At 37.7% G+C, this 13,715-nt stretch overlaps 1 protein-coding gene across 4 annotated transcripts in view; it reads left to right on the top strand.

The window, feature by feature from the left end:
• The window catches only part of DPH6 (diphthamine biosynthesis 6), a 379,645-nt gene that overhangs the window by 142,128 nt on the left and 223,802 nt on the right, over positions 1–13,715 (top strand). For all 4 annotated transcript variants that reach the window (XR_012645934.1, XM_074996924.1, XM_074996925.1 and 1 more), the window contains exons 7-8: positions 2,504–2,598; positions 10,953–11,040. Coding sequence is in view for 3 of the 4 variants with exons in the window: in XM_074996924.1 (XP_074853025.1) it covers positions 2,504–2,598; positions 10,953–11,040 (183 nt within the window). In the remaining variant the exon portion in view is untranslated. The remainder of the gene's footprint in view (positions 1–2,503; positions 2,599–10,952; positions 11,041–13,715) is intronic.

The following is a 13,715-nucleotide window of genomic DNA, read 5'->3' as shown; positions in this document are numbered from 1 at the left end:
AAGCCCTTAACATAAAAGTAACCTCAGTCTTGTATAAAAGATGAAGAATTTCACTGAAAATATCTCTATAATCCAAAATGCTTATAAAATAATGTTGTATTAATTTTAGCGTAGGGAAAAAGAGATGGGGGACTAAGTTTTTTGTTCTGACTCTAACCGGAGACAAATACAGACAGTTTCTGTGTCATGTATGAAAAAGACCTGAAAATGTTCAACACCTTCAGCACGAGATGCATAGTTTACAGTGATTCTGAAGAAGCTGGATCAGCATAAACAAGTATATTTCAATACTTTTTTTTGGTAAGATAAATGGATTGAACACTTAAAATCTCTCACTGTGATGTATTTTCTCCAGCCCTTGAGTCGTTTTTGGCTCTTTTCTGCGCCCCCTCTGCTTTTTCAACACCTTTTTTTTTCTAATGTGGACAGTAGAACTGTACACAGGATTCCAGCATAGATCTCACCAATGCAGTAAATAAAACATAATTTTAAAACTGCAATGCTGGGAAGGACTTGAGAAGTCATTGGGTCTGGACTCCTGCATTGAGATAGGGCCAAATAAACTTCCTTACTCCTACTCACTATTTACCTGTTTATTCATTATTATCCATCACATCAGCCTTTTTTCATATGACACTGACAGTGCATGTTGAGTTGCTTGTCACCTGTGATATGTGAATCCTGTTCAGAGTTACTACTTTCCAGATTATCGTCCCCCATTGTCCTGGACACACACAAAGATGGAGAGGGTGCAGGTGACGTGGTCCAGTTAGGCAACAAGTTTATTAATTTGACTCTACCAGGAACTATCCAGATACATACATACATAGTGCATATCATGATTTCTTCCTTAATCATTTCCCCCTGTTGAAAAGCTGCTCTCAGCCCCACATATCTCCATAGCATGCTGCTGTCCATTGCTGGGAGCCTGCTGCCTTCCCCTCATTTAAGGATGAAGGGACTGGAGAGAAGGGTTCTCCAACGCTGGAACTTTCCCCAAAATTCACCACCCTCTTTAGGGGATGCAGTCCACTAAATCACCTCATAGTTCCTTATTTTCAGGGACTCGGACCTTCTGTGGAATGAGTACCACCATGGTACCTTTGCCATGAGGAGGCCCCAACTATTAGCTTGACTGTCTCTCTCCCACCCCTGATGTGTATCCAGATGCACCCACCTACACTGCAATCTAGGAATCTGATTCATTGCTCAAGTATGCATACCCGCCACCAGCTCTCACTGAGCTACCACGAGTAACACACAGTCAAGAAAAACAGAAACATCAAAACCAGGTCATCTTTCCTTTCACAAATGCATTTCATTTAGGATCTGACCTTGCAAACCTCGGCTCCCAGGGAAGGCAGTGGAAGTTCCACAAATAGCAGGATTTCAGGACAAAGCTCTTCAAGGGTAATACAAGTGCACAAGTAACAATATTTATAACATTCTTAAAGAGAATGAGGGTCACTTTAACATAAAATTATAACCAGAAAATCTTCAGTCTAGAAAATCTTTGTATTGTGTCACGTTAGCCGCAGTTTGCTGTATCATGCATTTTATGTGTGTTCTTAGCATAATTAAAATCCTACATTGCACAGTTACCACCCACCATTGCAGTGTTATGAAAACAGAATTAGAATGTGCTGTTCAGTAAATTAGGCTACAGTCTTCGGATCAGGCTTTAATTTAGAAACTGCTAAATTGCAGATTTAGGACAATTAAAAACAGACAAATTGTATTCTTTAGTACCTGATACATTTACTTCTGTGTATGAAGTATCTTACTTATCCATCAGGTGTATGCCAAACAAAGTGCAAAAGAAAAGTATGAAACGTGCTAGCATGTAACCAAAAGAAAGTGGCAAATGTTTCCTCCTCTTCTCGCTCCATTGAAATCAGTCAGAGTTTTATAGTTAATTTCAGTGGGATCAGGATTAACTCTTTTACTTGAAAGTTTAAGAAAGAGTTTCTGCCTTCAAATACCTTTAAACCTGGTGCTATAACGTTATAATATGTTTGTTGAATTCAGCAGCTTCTGGTCAGAGATTACTGCACACTGTGTCTCACAGACTGTGCATAATGTGGGAGTGGATGTTACCGTCATTGCTATTTTCTAGCCAGTTTCTGAAAGGAATCTTATTTCAGCATCCTTCTGTTTCTACTGTGGTGCAGTCACTGATATATTTTTATCTTGACAGTGAGGTATAAGTATTGCAGAGGTGGGAAGCAACATAGTGTAAGATTTGGAACTCAATTTTATGAATCAGTTTGTACAAAGTTCTCTAAAGAAGAGTCAGAAAACCTACAAGTACGTCCAGTGCATTTTAGGGTTTGTTCCTTTTTTTTTTTTTTAAAAGAGTTCTTATCAGAAACTAGGACTGAGCAAGTTAGTATCAGCCCTGTACATGCATACGTTTTCAGTAAAATACATTTCATGGCATGTGTAAGAACTGTACTTATTCTAACTACCTGGTTTTTCTCTCTCTCTCTCTCTTTTGTCTCAGCTTTCTAAGAAGTATGAAGTTCATGTGTGTGGAGAAGGTGGGGAATATGAAACATTCACTTTGGACTGTCCTCTGTTTAAGAAGAAAATAGTTGTGTAAGGAGCTATTTCTTTCCCTCCCTTAAATTTAAGTGATGGGAACATATTAACATTTTGCTTGAGGCAACATTTGTTGGCAGGAGTAGAACATGTCCTCTAAGTTCACAAACAGTCACTTTGTTTAACACTGGCAAAGTCCTCTGAAAACCTAAATCAATGCCTGACAAGACGAGGCCTTCATAGAAGGCTATAAACTTTTTAGACATTTGCACTTTCGTTTACTTGCTGATTATGGCCTGCAGTAAAACTGGTACCTTACACACTGACACTTTTATCCTTTCATGAAGTGCGAATTGCCTGTAATATTTATCTTTCATTACAGCTACATTTGATAAACTGCCACATCAGTAGCCTGTGGGTTCCATTAACTCTGTGTCTTTTTTCCCCCTGCTTTTTCAACTTTAGTATCTTAAAATGATAATGTTAAACATTTTCCATTACTTAAGTGAACAATTTTGAATGTAAATTTTGCTTGAATCCACCAGTTTACGCTGAGTACTTATTTCTTTGCCAGAAATTGTTAAAATCTGTTTAGAGAGGTATGAGAAATTTGTCTTGACTCAAGTTTCTCCATACACTATATTAAATAGGTTAGCCTGCATATTTTGAGAGCAGTATTTTCACTGTTGTTGCTATTCTTTTATAAATAAACATTCTGTAATAAAGGAGTGTCATTCACATACCACTTCAGACTTATTGACTCATGGAAGGTCAATTATGGTACCTATGGACATTTAGTATTGTGGTCCAATAGGCCCAGTCTTATATATCCCCTAGCAATAGTAAGAAAATAGGGGAAATGTGCTAAAGTGTGTTAAATTCACTTTGTAGTTAAGGGTAGATACTGTTTCTCTTGAAATCAATGGCAAATCTCCATCAATTTCAGTAGGAAGAAGAGCGGGTATTTATGATACTTTATTATTTTAGAGGTAAGAATTCTTTTGGTACAGTGTCTTCAATCAGGCATTTATATTCAGCAGATAAAATCAGCATTTTATTGGTAATTGGTAAGAGTGGTGCACATCATCATCATCCAGAAAAGGAGTGGCAAGCTTTCAATCTGTATTACATAATATGTTAATTGACATAATAAGATATGTTCACACCAATGCACTGAAGTGTCATTCATTCGTTCATTCATTCTTGCTCTCCCTTAAGACACTTTGAAGTCCCTGCCAGAATAAAGAGTAATCTATGGTAAGATGGTTTCACATTTCACTAGAAAATGTTAGTTATTGCTGAGCAGAAATTAATATGGAGGGCCATATTGTGATTCTTACCCTCAGTCTGATGGAGCTGCATTTGGCACTAAATTTAAGGGTAGTATAGAGTGTGTGAGGAAGAGAAGTGTATATTTCTTTAGTGGTTCCTAGTTTCTAAGCTTGACTGGCTGCCAAACCAGTTCATATTTAAGTTAGAACAGCCCAGAGGCTAATCGAATGTACTTCTGGCTTTCAGGGAGCTAGCAAGTGATTCTGATGACTAGGAACAACTACAGTAAAGGTGCTCTAACTTGGCCTGTCTTTTCTTGGCCACACTTCATGCAATGATGGAGTGTGGCCAAAAAAGGTGAAAGGAATATGGCTGTGCCTCCCAGATAGAAATGGTTGCAGCACTGAAATGGTTGAAAACAGGCAGGTCATAAACAATAACTTAGCGGAAAGAGCAGGATATATTGTGCACAAGGTAACCAACCACTAATTATTAATAAATGATGGAGCTATTTAAACTTCCCTTTACAGAGCTGGGACATTTATCTACGAGTGAAGAGAAATGACCTGAAAATTATAGGTGAAAACCTACAGATGATCAGTTTGGATTTCATAAAGATCAAATAATTTGTCTTGGGCGAGCTGTATTAAACAAAATGTAACTTTTTTGATATTTACAGATCTGTGGTCATTTAAAAGGAGCATTCACTTAAAAAATTGTGAGCATTAGAACAATTTATGGGAGTCACAGTGAATTCTTCATGACTGGCATTTTTAAAATCAGCATTAGATGGATTCTTTTTAAAAGATATATTCTAGGAAATTTTGGGGGATAGTCTATGGCCTGTGTTATATTGGAGGTCAGACTAGATGATGACAACTGTCCATTCTAGTCTTATAATCTATGAACTTGTGAATTTTTATTGCTTTCTTTGGCAGATACTCTGGTGGTGTAGATTCTAGGGGATTGGTTTAGATGAAATATATTTCACCTCGGTAAAATTTTGAATCTTAGATGAAGTTATACACATACTTCTAGTGACTTTCAAAGTCACAAAAATCCTATGCAGTAAACTATTCCTATTCTTCACCCTAAAAAAGCTTTGGCTGAATGAAATGTAAATCCCAGCAGAAAATACTGAAGATGAGGCTTCCCTACAAAACACAGAAAGAGAAAATCTAGCTCACCTATTATAGTAAATGGACTCCTGGGTAGTATTTTTCCTAGATGATGTTTTTATTGTACGTGTAATGTGTGACAAAATGCATTTCCTCAAATTTCTCTCTGAATAGAAAGGCAATCTGCTAGATTTGTGGATAAGAGAAAATTGCCAATAGTGATGCTTGCTTTATTACAGAATGATGGCAGTCTACTTAAGGCTCTGTGACTCATCTTCCCTTAAGTTTGATTTTATTCTTACCCTTCCCTCACCAAGCTCCCTTTGAAAATATCTCTTGCTGTTGAAATTTCTCAGATATCCTCTGATACTAGAAGAGACTTTAATGGGGATGTGCCAAGTTAATTGAAGTAGACATCTGCAGAGGCACAAATTTAAAGATATATGAGATTTAGGAGACAAGGAGTGAACTTGTTGCAAAAACAGGAGTGAGAGTCAGGAGATCTGGTTTTATCCGTCTTTGCCAGAGCCCATGTAATTTGTTCATTGAATCACTTAGGGCAGTGATGTCCAAATGAAATTTCACAATCACCACACACACCCCAGCCATGTTACTCCCCCGCCCAGCCAGGTGCCAACCCCCGCAAAGCCAGGCACTCCCCACCCTCAAGATTACTCACCAGACCCACTGGTTGGAGTTGCTGCCATGCGAGAGCAAGATTGAGCAACCTGCGGCTGGAGCCGCTGTTACAGCCATTGGGACAGCAGGAGGCTGTGTCTCACAGCCACAGGAGGAGCCGACACTGCCACCATGCGCTTGTCCCACCAAGTGGTGGGGCACATGCGTGGAGTGGGCGAAGGTCACTCCATTTCACAACACCTTGGATTCCCGTTTCCCACATGTGGCAAACAGGAATCGTATTGGACACCGCAGACTTAGGCTATGTCTACATGGCAGAGGTATCTCACGATACGCAGGTATCCTGAAATAGCTACTCTATGTCTGTGAAATGTGCCTGTTCTTTCAAAATATTTTTCAAAATCATGGGCACACTATTTCAGCATCCCTGTAGCCATCATTGCAGGAGGAGTAAGGGATGCTTCAAAACAGCATGTTATTTCAAGAATTGGCGCTGTGTAGACAGCATCAGATGCCAAAATAGCCTATTTTGAGTTTAACGTGCCATGTAGACATAGCCTTATATTTGCTATTTCAGATGTGCTGAACACTGGTAATTTCGAGAGAAGTCAGCAACACTTTTGGATGCCCAGCACTTTTGAGAAAGATTGTAACCTTTTGCTTCAATAGAAGCAACCAAGCAACCTTTGCTTGTTTCTGAAAAGATACCATACAATAACTGTACATTCATATTTCATCCATGTTCATGTATTTCCAAATTAGATTCGTGGGGAGTGGATTACATACAGTGGATTACTTTTTTTTTGTCATGATATCAGTACTAGACAGCATTTGGCTTACTGGAGTGCTCTAACTTAGGATGTTTGGAATGCTTTGGAGTTTAATCTTAACTCTGAATTTTGTAGGTTGACACTGTTTAGGTTTGAGATGATTGCAGCACTCCTGGAATTTTTTACTCTAAGATTTTTTATGTAACTCTTTGATATTTTTAGTAAAAGTTATGGACAGCTCATAATCAATAAACAAAAATTTACAGCAGGTCATGTACCCATGACTTGACTAAATCTTGGGTGTTGGGAAAGGGTGTCTAGAGCTCTGCTGATGCTCTAGGGCAGGGAATGGCTCATTTTTTTCATACAGGGAATGTCTTAGAGGCACCAGCGCACAGCCGTGACCACCACTCAAGCTGGGGGGGCAGGAGGAGAGGGCACATGGCCTGAGACCATCACTGGTGTTTCAGGTTCCCTGGGATAGGTTGTACCAATCACTGCAGAAGTCATACAGGTTGCAGAAAATTATGGAAAAAAACAACAAAAAAAGCCTATGAAAGCCTATAGAATGTCCTTTATATCCATACATCCCTGCATCCACACACAGATATATACATATCTTAACATCTTCATTTCCAAGTAGGAAGTGTATGTGCCCCGGAAAAGAAACAGGCTTCCACAAAAAGGTTGGGAAAGTGGGTTCCAGCCCATGAAAGCTTATGCCCAAATAAATGTGTTAATCTTTAAGGTACCATAGGAATCCTTGTTGTTTTTCCTGAGACAGACTAACTTGGTTACTTTGAAACTTCCCCAAATATTTTCTGTAAATTATTCAATCAACAAGAAACATTTGTCAAGAATATCATCAGTAATTCCTGCTTTAGTCTTACATTCCATCTCACATTGTATGTTTTTAATCATGGAGATCATCAATCTCTAAAGACAGATTTTCATTCAATTCCACTTCATGCTTTGCTTGAGAACAGAATTTATAATAAATTAGTGAAGTAATTATTTTTATACAAGAATATTTTATTCTCTTCCTTTAACAACTATATACAACTAAGCCATGTATTTCATTATTGAGAATTTCTTTGAAATCCTGATTAAAAATGCATTCTCATTCATTCACTAAAGCTATCCACTGGCATTATGTTACTTTCAGAGTTTTTAATGATCAGTTCCAAATAATGCTTATAAAGGGATGTCTCACCAAATGTTTTGAGATGCTTCCAGTTTGGTTGGCATTATTTCAATGGGTGTGTTTGAACTGAATCCCTGCACCTATGAAGATTTATGTAGTGTACTGTCTCTTATGTCATGCCTAAAAGAACAACTAAATTGCTTTGACCCAGTTTCATTTCAAAGAGAGCTACATGAAGGCAGTCTCACAAAGAGTTAATTAGCATCAGCAAAACATGGACCCTTAGGCTACATCTACAGTACAAAATAAATTCAGTTTTCTTGAATTCAGTTTTATAGTGCTGGATTTTATAAATTTGAATTCGAGTATCCTCACCTCCCCACAAAGTCGAGTTAGTGCTGCCACACTGAATCACCAGATATCGACTGTTGCAGCAGTGCATTGTGGGAACCTATCCCATAGTTCCCTCAGTCCAGTAGCATTCTGTTTTGTTTTTTTTTTTGCTGGTGCAGTATGGGGAAAAAATGCCCTGCAAGTGGTTGTGTGTATGTGATGTCACCTTCCCACATTGTATCACCCTTATTCCCCTCCTGTGGAAAGCAAACAACCATTTTTTCAGAAGTAGGGAAGGAAAAGTAGGGAATCCCAGGTGAAAGAAAATCAAATAGGGTGGCTTCATAGGGTGACTGAACCATTTAAACTGGTTGCTCAGCTGCTTTTCCCCCATAGAAAGAACACCTTTAGGTATGACATTTGTCTGATCAGCCAACTAGCACTCCAGGCAAGTGATGGTTGTACCCACATGCCAGAAGGACTGTGCCCTGGGATCACCCAGGTGACTGTGATATCTCAACTGGCCCCCCAGCCACTTCCCCCCCACCCTCCTTGAAACCACCCCTTCCTGGGTAGAATGGTATGACTTTTGTGTAATAAGCCAGCTGGCGTGCCAAGCAGGGGAGTGTCATATCTCCCTGGCATCACCCAGGTGACTGTGAATGTGTCATCTCAACTAACTCCCCAGCAACTCTCCCCCCTTGAAACCACCCCTGCCACATTGGGGCATTGTGGAATACATACAGGACACCTCTGGAGGCCAATAAAGTTGATGTAAATAATTGCCATTTCCACACTAGCATTAATTTGACCTTTTAAATTTGAACTTGGTGCTACACTGATTTGCTTTGTGGTTGTAATAATATTGACATTATCACTCCCTAAAATCAACCTAATGGCATACAGAATGAAGACAGTGACATCGTAAAATTGAGCTAACTGCCTTAAAATCAGACATAGACATAGACTGTGCCAGGCAAGCATGGGGTGGAGTCACACTTCGGCAGGAAGTGAACTAATTATTTATCTAGGCAAACACTTTATATGAAGCGTGTTTTGATTCAAAAAAGCATTGTGTAAAAATGAAATCTTGGGCTTCCATGTTTATTCTCCAGCATGCAGTACAAAATTTGTTCAGTTGTCTATCCCGCAAATTGAATCTGGGAGCTCAATGGCAAGGTGGATTCTTTTACAGTGTAGTAATACCAGTGGGACTTAGAGTTAATAGTTTTGTTGGTGTGTGACTATATCACTCCATTTATCTCTCAATATTATTGATTTTTCAGAGCCAGCTATATTTTTTGAAGTATTTGTAGTAGAAACTTATTTTAGTTAGTGAAGTAGAAAATAAGAGTCTGAATACAGAGCAAAGTAGCCATCATCCATAAAAAATACACCTTTTTGTGCTGACGCTTTTTGCTCCTTACCGTTCTTTAATGTTTTCCAACGAGACATATATTGGGAGTATCAAAATTCTGAACCCTTGTGAACAAAGTAGCTGTAAAATTCACCAGTGGATTTTCTGCTTAAGTCTGCCTGTTCCAGATACAGCTATTTCTAATCTACCTTGAATGACTCCCTTCTTTAACTAACTTAATTTTATCATTTGACCCTGGGATACCTTCCACTGACTCAGTAAATGGATTACATCTTGAAGAGTCTTAGCTTACAAAGTATAGTATCCTATCCTTACTTACACTTCCTTAGGGAAAATGTCAAGAGTAGCTACTGCAGTGTAATTCCAAGAGATCTATTTGTGGGCCAATAGCTTCACTGAGTACAAAAAAATCCTTATATTTTTTATCATTCTCTTTCACCGTCTGAGATTTATTTTGTATCTCATCTTCTGTTACACTATTTTTCCTTAGCTATCTGAACTCTATTGTTAGACCTGTGCAAGTGGGTGTTTTCTCTTATGATTTGGGGGTTGACAAATTGTGACTGTAAACAATGACAGTTAAGTATTAACTAATTTGAATCATTATATCTGAAGTTACAGTATTTCCATTAATGCATTTGGTATTAGCAAGTTGTTTCTAGTAATCATTCAACAGGAGGTGTAATATAGTTAAATGGCACAGTCAGATTTCTCTGTGGTACACATACTATATAGGTTGACTCTCTCTAGTTTGGCACTGTCTTGTCCAGCAGCATCTGTAATCTCACATTTTTTTCGTTAGCTGAATGACCCCTTATCATGGATGTGGCCAAGTTTCTCCTATGGTCCCATAAAGTTTGTTTATGGCCATCCTTCCTTTTTCTCAGTGTTCTGTGCTATTACTTAGCTACAGTTTACCCCTAAATGTCTTCTAAGAGCTGAGTAATCAGTGGAAGTATTGGTAATGCTGCTAGACAATGTTGACTTCCTGTGGTCTGGCAAATTCTCTCATTCCATGCCAGTTAGGTCCTGAGGGTGCTGGACTAGGGAGGGTCAAGCTGCAATGCTAATTCTATAGGAATTTATTCCTGGATCACTATTTAATGGGAAATGAGGTTATCCCAGGATTTAAAACACTGATGTCATAAAAACTCAGTGGTTCTCTTGACTAACAAAGGATTGGGTAGCTGTTGTGTCATCATAGCCCAGGTCATTGCATCTTTTATGCTTGCATAGATTGGGCCTGATTTTCATGTACATTATGGCCTGGTTACCCTGCTTGGAAAATTTAAAATAGTTTTAAAATGGATGTAAAGTGCAGTTATGTTGAATTTTATGGTTGAAAAGGATGTTGACGCTAAAAACCCATTGTTCAATATTTTCTGAATTGTATTTATGACAGTGAAATAAAATGCAAATTATGAAAGTCTAAGATTATTTTATATGAAAACAAAACTTATGACAAAAGAGAACAGCAAGAAGCCCTGTGGCCCTTATAGACTAACAGATGTAGATTTATCTGTTAGTCTGTAAGGTGCCACAGGACTTCTTGTTGTTCTCGAAGATACAGACTAACACGGCCACCTCTCTGATACTTACGACAAAAGAGTTTCTCTTAATCCATTGTAAACAAAAAAGCAGCAAAACCTCTGAGTGGTAATTGGTAAAACATGTTGATTAGTAGTTGGTGGACAATGGGCATAGCCTGCCCATGAAACCTTGCATTAAAATACATTGTTTATGATTCTGTATTGCAGGGATTCATCCCAAGTAGTTGTACATTCAGCTGATGCATTTGCACCTGTGGCTTACCTTCGCTTTTTACAATTACACTTAGAGGATAAGGCAAGTATACGTTCCTAAGTCCTATGATCCTTCTCATAGCCACTGAAGACATATGGACTGTTTCCTTTTTATGTTGCTTTTCATAATTTGAATTTTATCCAAGATTTTAGCTCTGTTCCTCTATTTGCAGTAAAACCTACTTGTTTTTCTGGACTTGCCATCAGAAAAATCCAAGACAGATTGTCACTTGTGCCAAACGAATGAATGGAAGTAGTATTCGTATAGCATTTTTCATCTTAAAATCTCAAGGCACTTAGCAGACACTGCTCAGCCAAGCACACGTGCTACCACTGAAGCGCAGCCACCCGCACTATAGAACACAAGTGATACTTTTGTCTTAGAAAATCCTATGAACAGTATTGAGTTGCTCTGAGTCTGACTTTCTTCTTGCTATTTTTGGAGAACAGTAGATGTTGTAGAGAGCTGTTGATCCCCAAGAGATGAGTTCCATCTACCAGACCCTTATTTCATATATGTAGAGACAATCCAAGCTCATAAATGATTCTGAGTCTGGGAGGTGAAGCATCAATCCCATAATCTTTATCTCATGTAATTCTATTTCAGTCAGCTACCCCACAGTAAGCTGAGTTTGCTGGAGAGGAGATACTCATATAATGAGAGAGCTATCCAAGTGAACTGGAAATAATAGTTTTCAGTTTGTTTTTAACACACAGTTCCATAGAAATTGTGCTTTGTAGGAAAAAGGGATCTGGTAATGGTAATAGTAGACACATGTTTATTAACAGACTGAGTATTGCAAACTTACTCATGACTATAACATTGCAAATGAGGTTCAAGGACGACACTGTTTTCTTCCTTTTTTGTGTGTGCACATTCTGCCATTCCATTTTCTTTTGGTTATTATATACGTGCAGTGAATCCTTTTTTTTCCAATGCATGTTTATAAATGCTAACATTTCATTTACAACACTTCTGTGGAGTATTTTTGAAATTTGGTTGTGCAATATTTCTAAAAGATAAAAACATTAATATGTTGCTGCTGTTAATCTTCCTGCTGTGCTTGAAACCTTGGTATTCCTTAGGGAGCTAGATGTGTTTCTGGTATTGCAGCTGATTGTAGTTTACTTGCCATTTCTGTTTATTTTTAAAGCCTCAAAATCAGACAGACTACTTCATATACAGAGATCATTACTGCGTGAATCAATGTTGGGTTTGCATCTTGTGACTTAACAATCACTTCAAGTATACATGGAGTATCAATAGTCTTTATTTAGGAGAAACAGTTTGTATATTTTATCAATAAGCAATAATATTTCCATATTTGCATTCTGTCTCTCCAAAGAGATAAACTATGTTCCTGTATTCTTCCTAAATGTCCTCATTTCTAGCTTTCCAACCGTGGCAGGTACTCCTTGCTGCACCCCATCCATTTCTTGTTTGGGATTTTTTAAATGAACACTCTTAAAATATTTGTATGAGAGACTTTGTGAAAATGATGTCAGCCAAGTATGTGACGTGAAACAAAATAAACTGAATAATAGACAACTCTGGTGGTGCAGGAGCAGTGAAAATATATTAATATTTCGTTGAGGGGCACTGACTTTATTGCTCATGGCAAACTTGATGCTAAAATGCACAATACATCACTATAGTGTGACAGGTTAGGGAAAATGAAAAACACAAAGCTTTACATAAATCAGGCAAAAATCATATTAAAATGCATTACATTTTATATAAGAATCAAGATTTTACTTTTATCTATTCAGGAGCTTTTTTCCCCTTCTTATGTAGATGTTACAGATTTTGTTAAAACCTCACAGTTTCAAGCAGTTTTATAGCAAATCGTATTTCAAATTCATTGTAGACAAAGCTGTCACATTCTTAAAGAGGTAGGGCTTATGGAAACTTGGCCTGGATTTTAATATACACAAGCTTCTTCTAGACTTGAAAAGGAAAATAGTTTTTGTTTGCTAATGATGGTTTCATGGGAAAGGCCTTAGAATCTTTTAGCTCTAGATTAATTTATTTTATATTGTGGTATAATAAACTACGTTTTCAAGAAGTTACTAAGGAGAGGTGGTCAGTATATCAAGAGCATAATATGTTACTAACTTGGCATAGATTTACCACATGATGTTTAAGTGACACTGTCAAGACTGATAATCATTGATAGCTCATGTAGTAGTGTACCTTTTCTCCTCCATTACGTGTTTACAAAACCCATTTTTTTAAAATCAGTTAGTGATTCAGCCCTTGAGAACTACCTTACTACAACAAATCACTGTGTATACACAATGGGAAAAACACACTTCTGTAGAGAAACTGATGTTAATTTCAAGAGGTTATTAAAAGAATAAGAAAAATATTTAAAAGTAGACATTATGAAAAAAGATATAAAAGTAGACATTTATTTAAGCATTTTGGAGAATTCATTAATAGACTGCATAGTATTTTCAGACTGTAAAAGACACAGTGATATGTGGCTCTCATATAAATCACATAATCATTTTTGTCACGCATATCTCATTGCTAAACTTGTGTCTCTCTTCTATTTGTCAGAAGTGCCTTCCGTTAGTTATGTGTCACAGACATTAATTTTTCATTCTGTGAATTGACTATTTTATAATCATTTCCACAGTTTTTGCATAGTGTGTCTTAGTACAATAATGGAAGTCTCCGCTTTCTTTGCCATTCTGTCGTGCATTTTCTTCAGA

This window comes from Carettochelys insculpta, chromosome 6 (assembly GCF_033958435.1).
Source record: "Carettochelys insculpta isolate YL-2023 chromosome 6, ASM3395843v1, whole genome shotgun sequence".
Taxonomy (NCBI): domain Eukaryota; kingdom Metazoa; phylum Chordata; order Testudines; family Carettochelyidae; genus Carettochelys; species Carettochelys insculpta.
The sequence above is the reverse complement of the archived record's forward strand: the minus strand, read 5'-3'. Positions and strand labels throughout refer to the sequence as shown.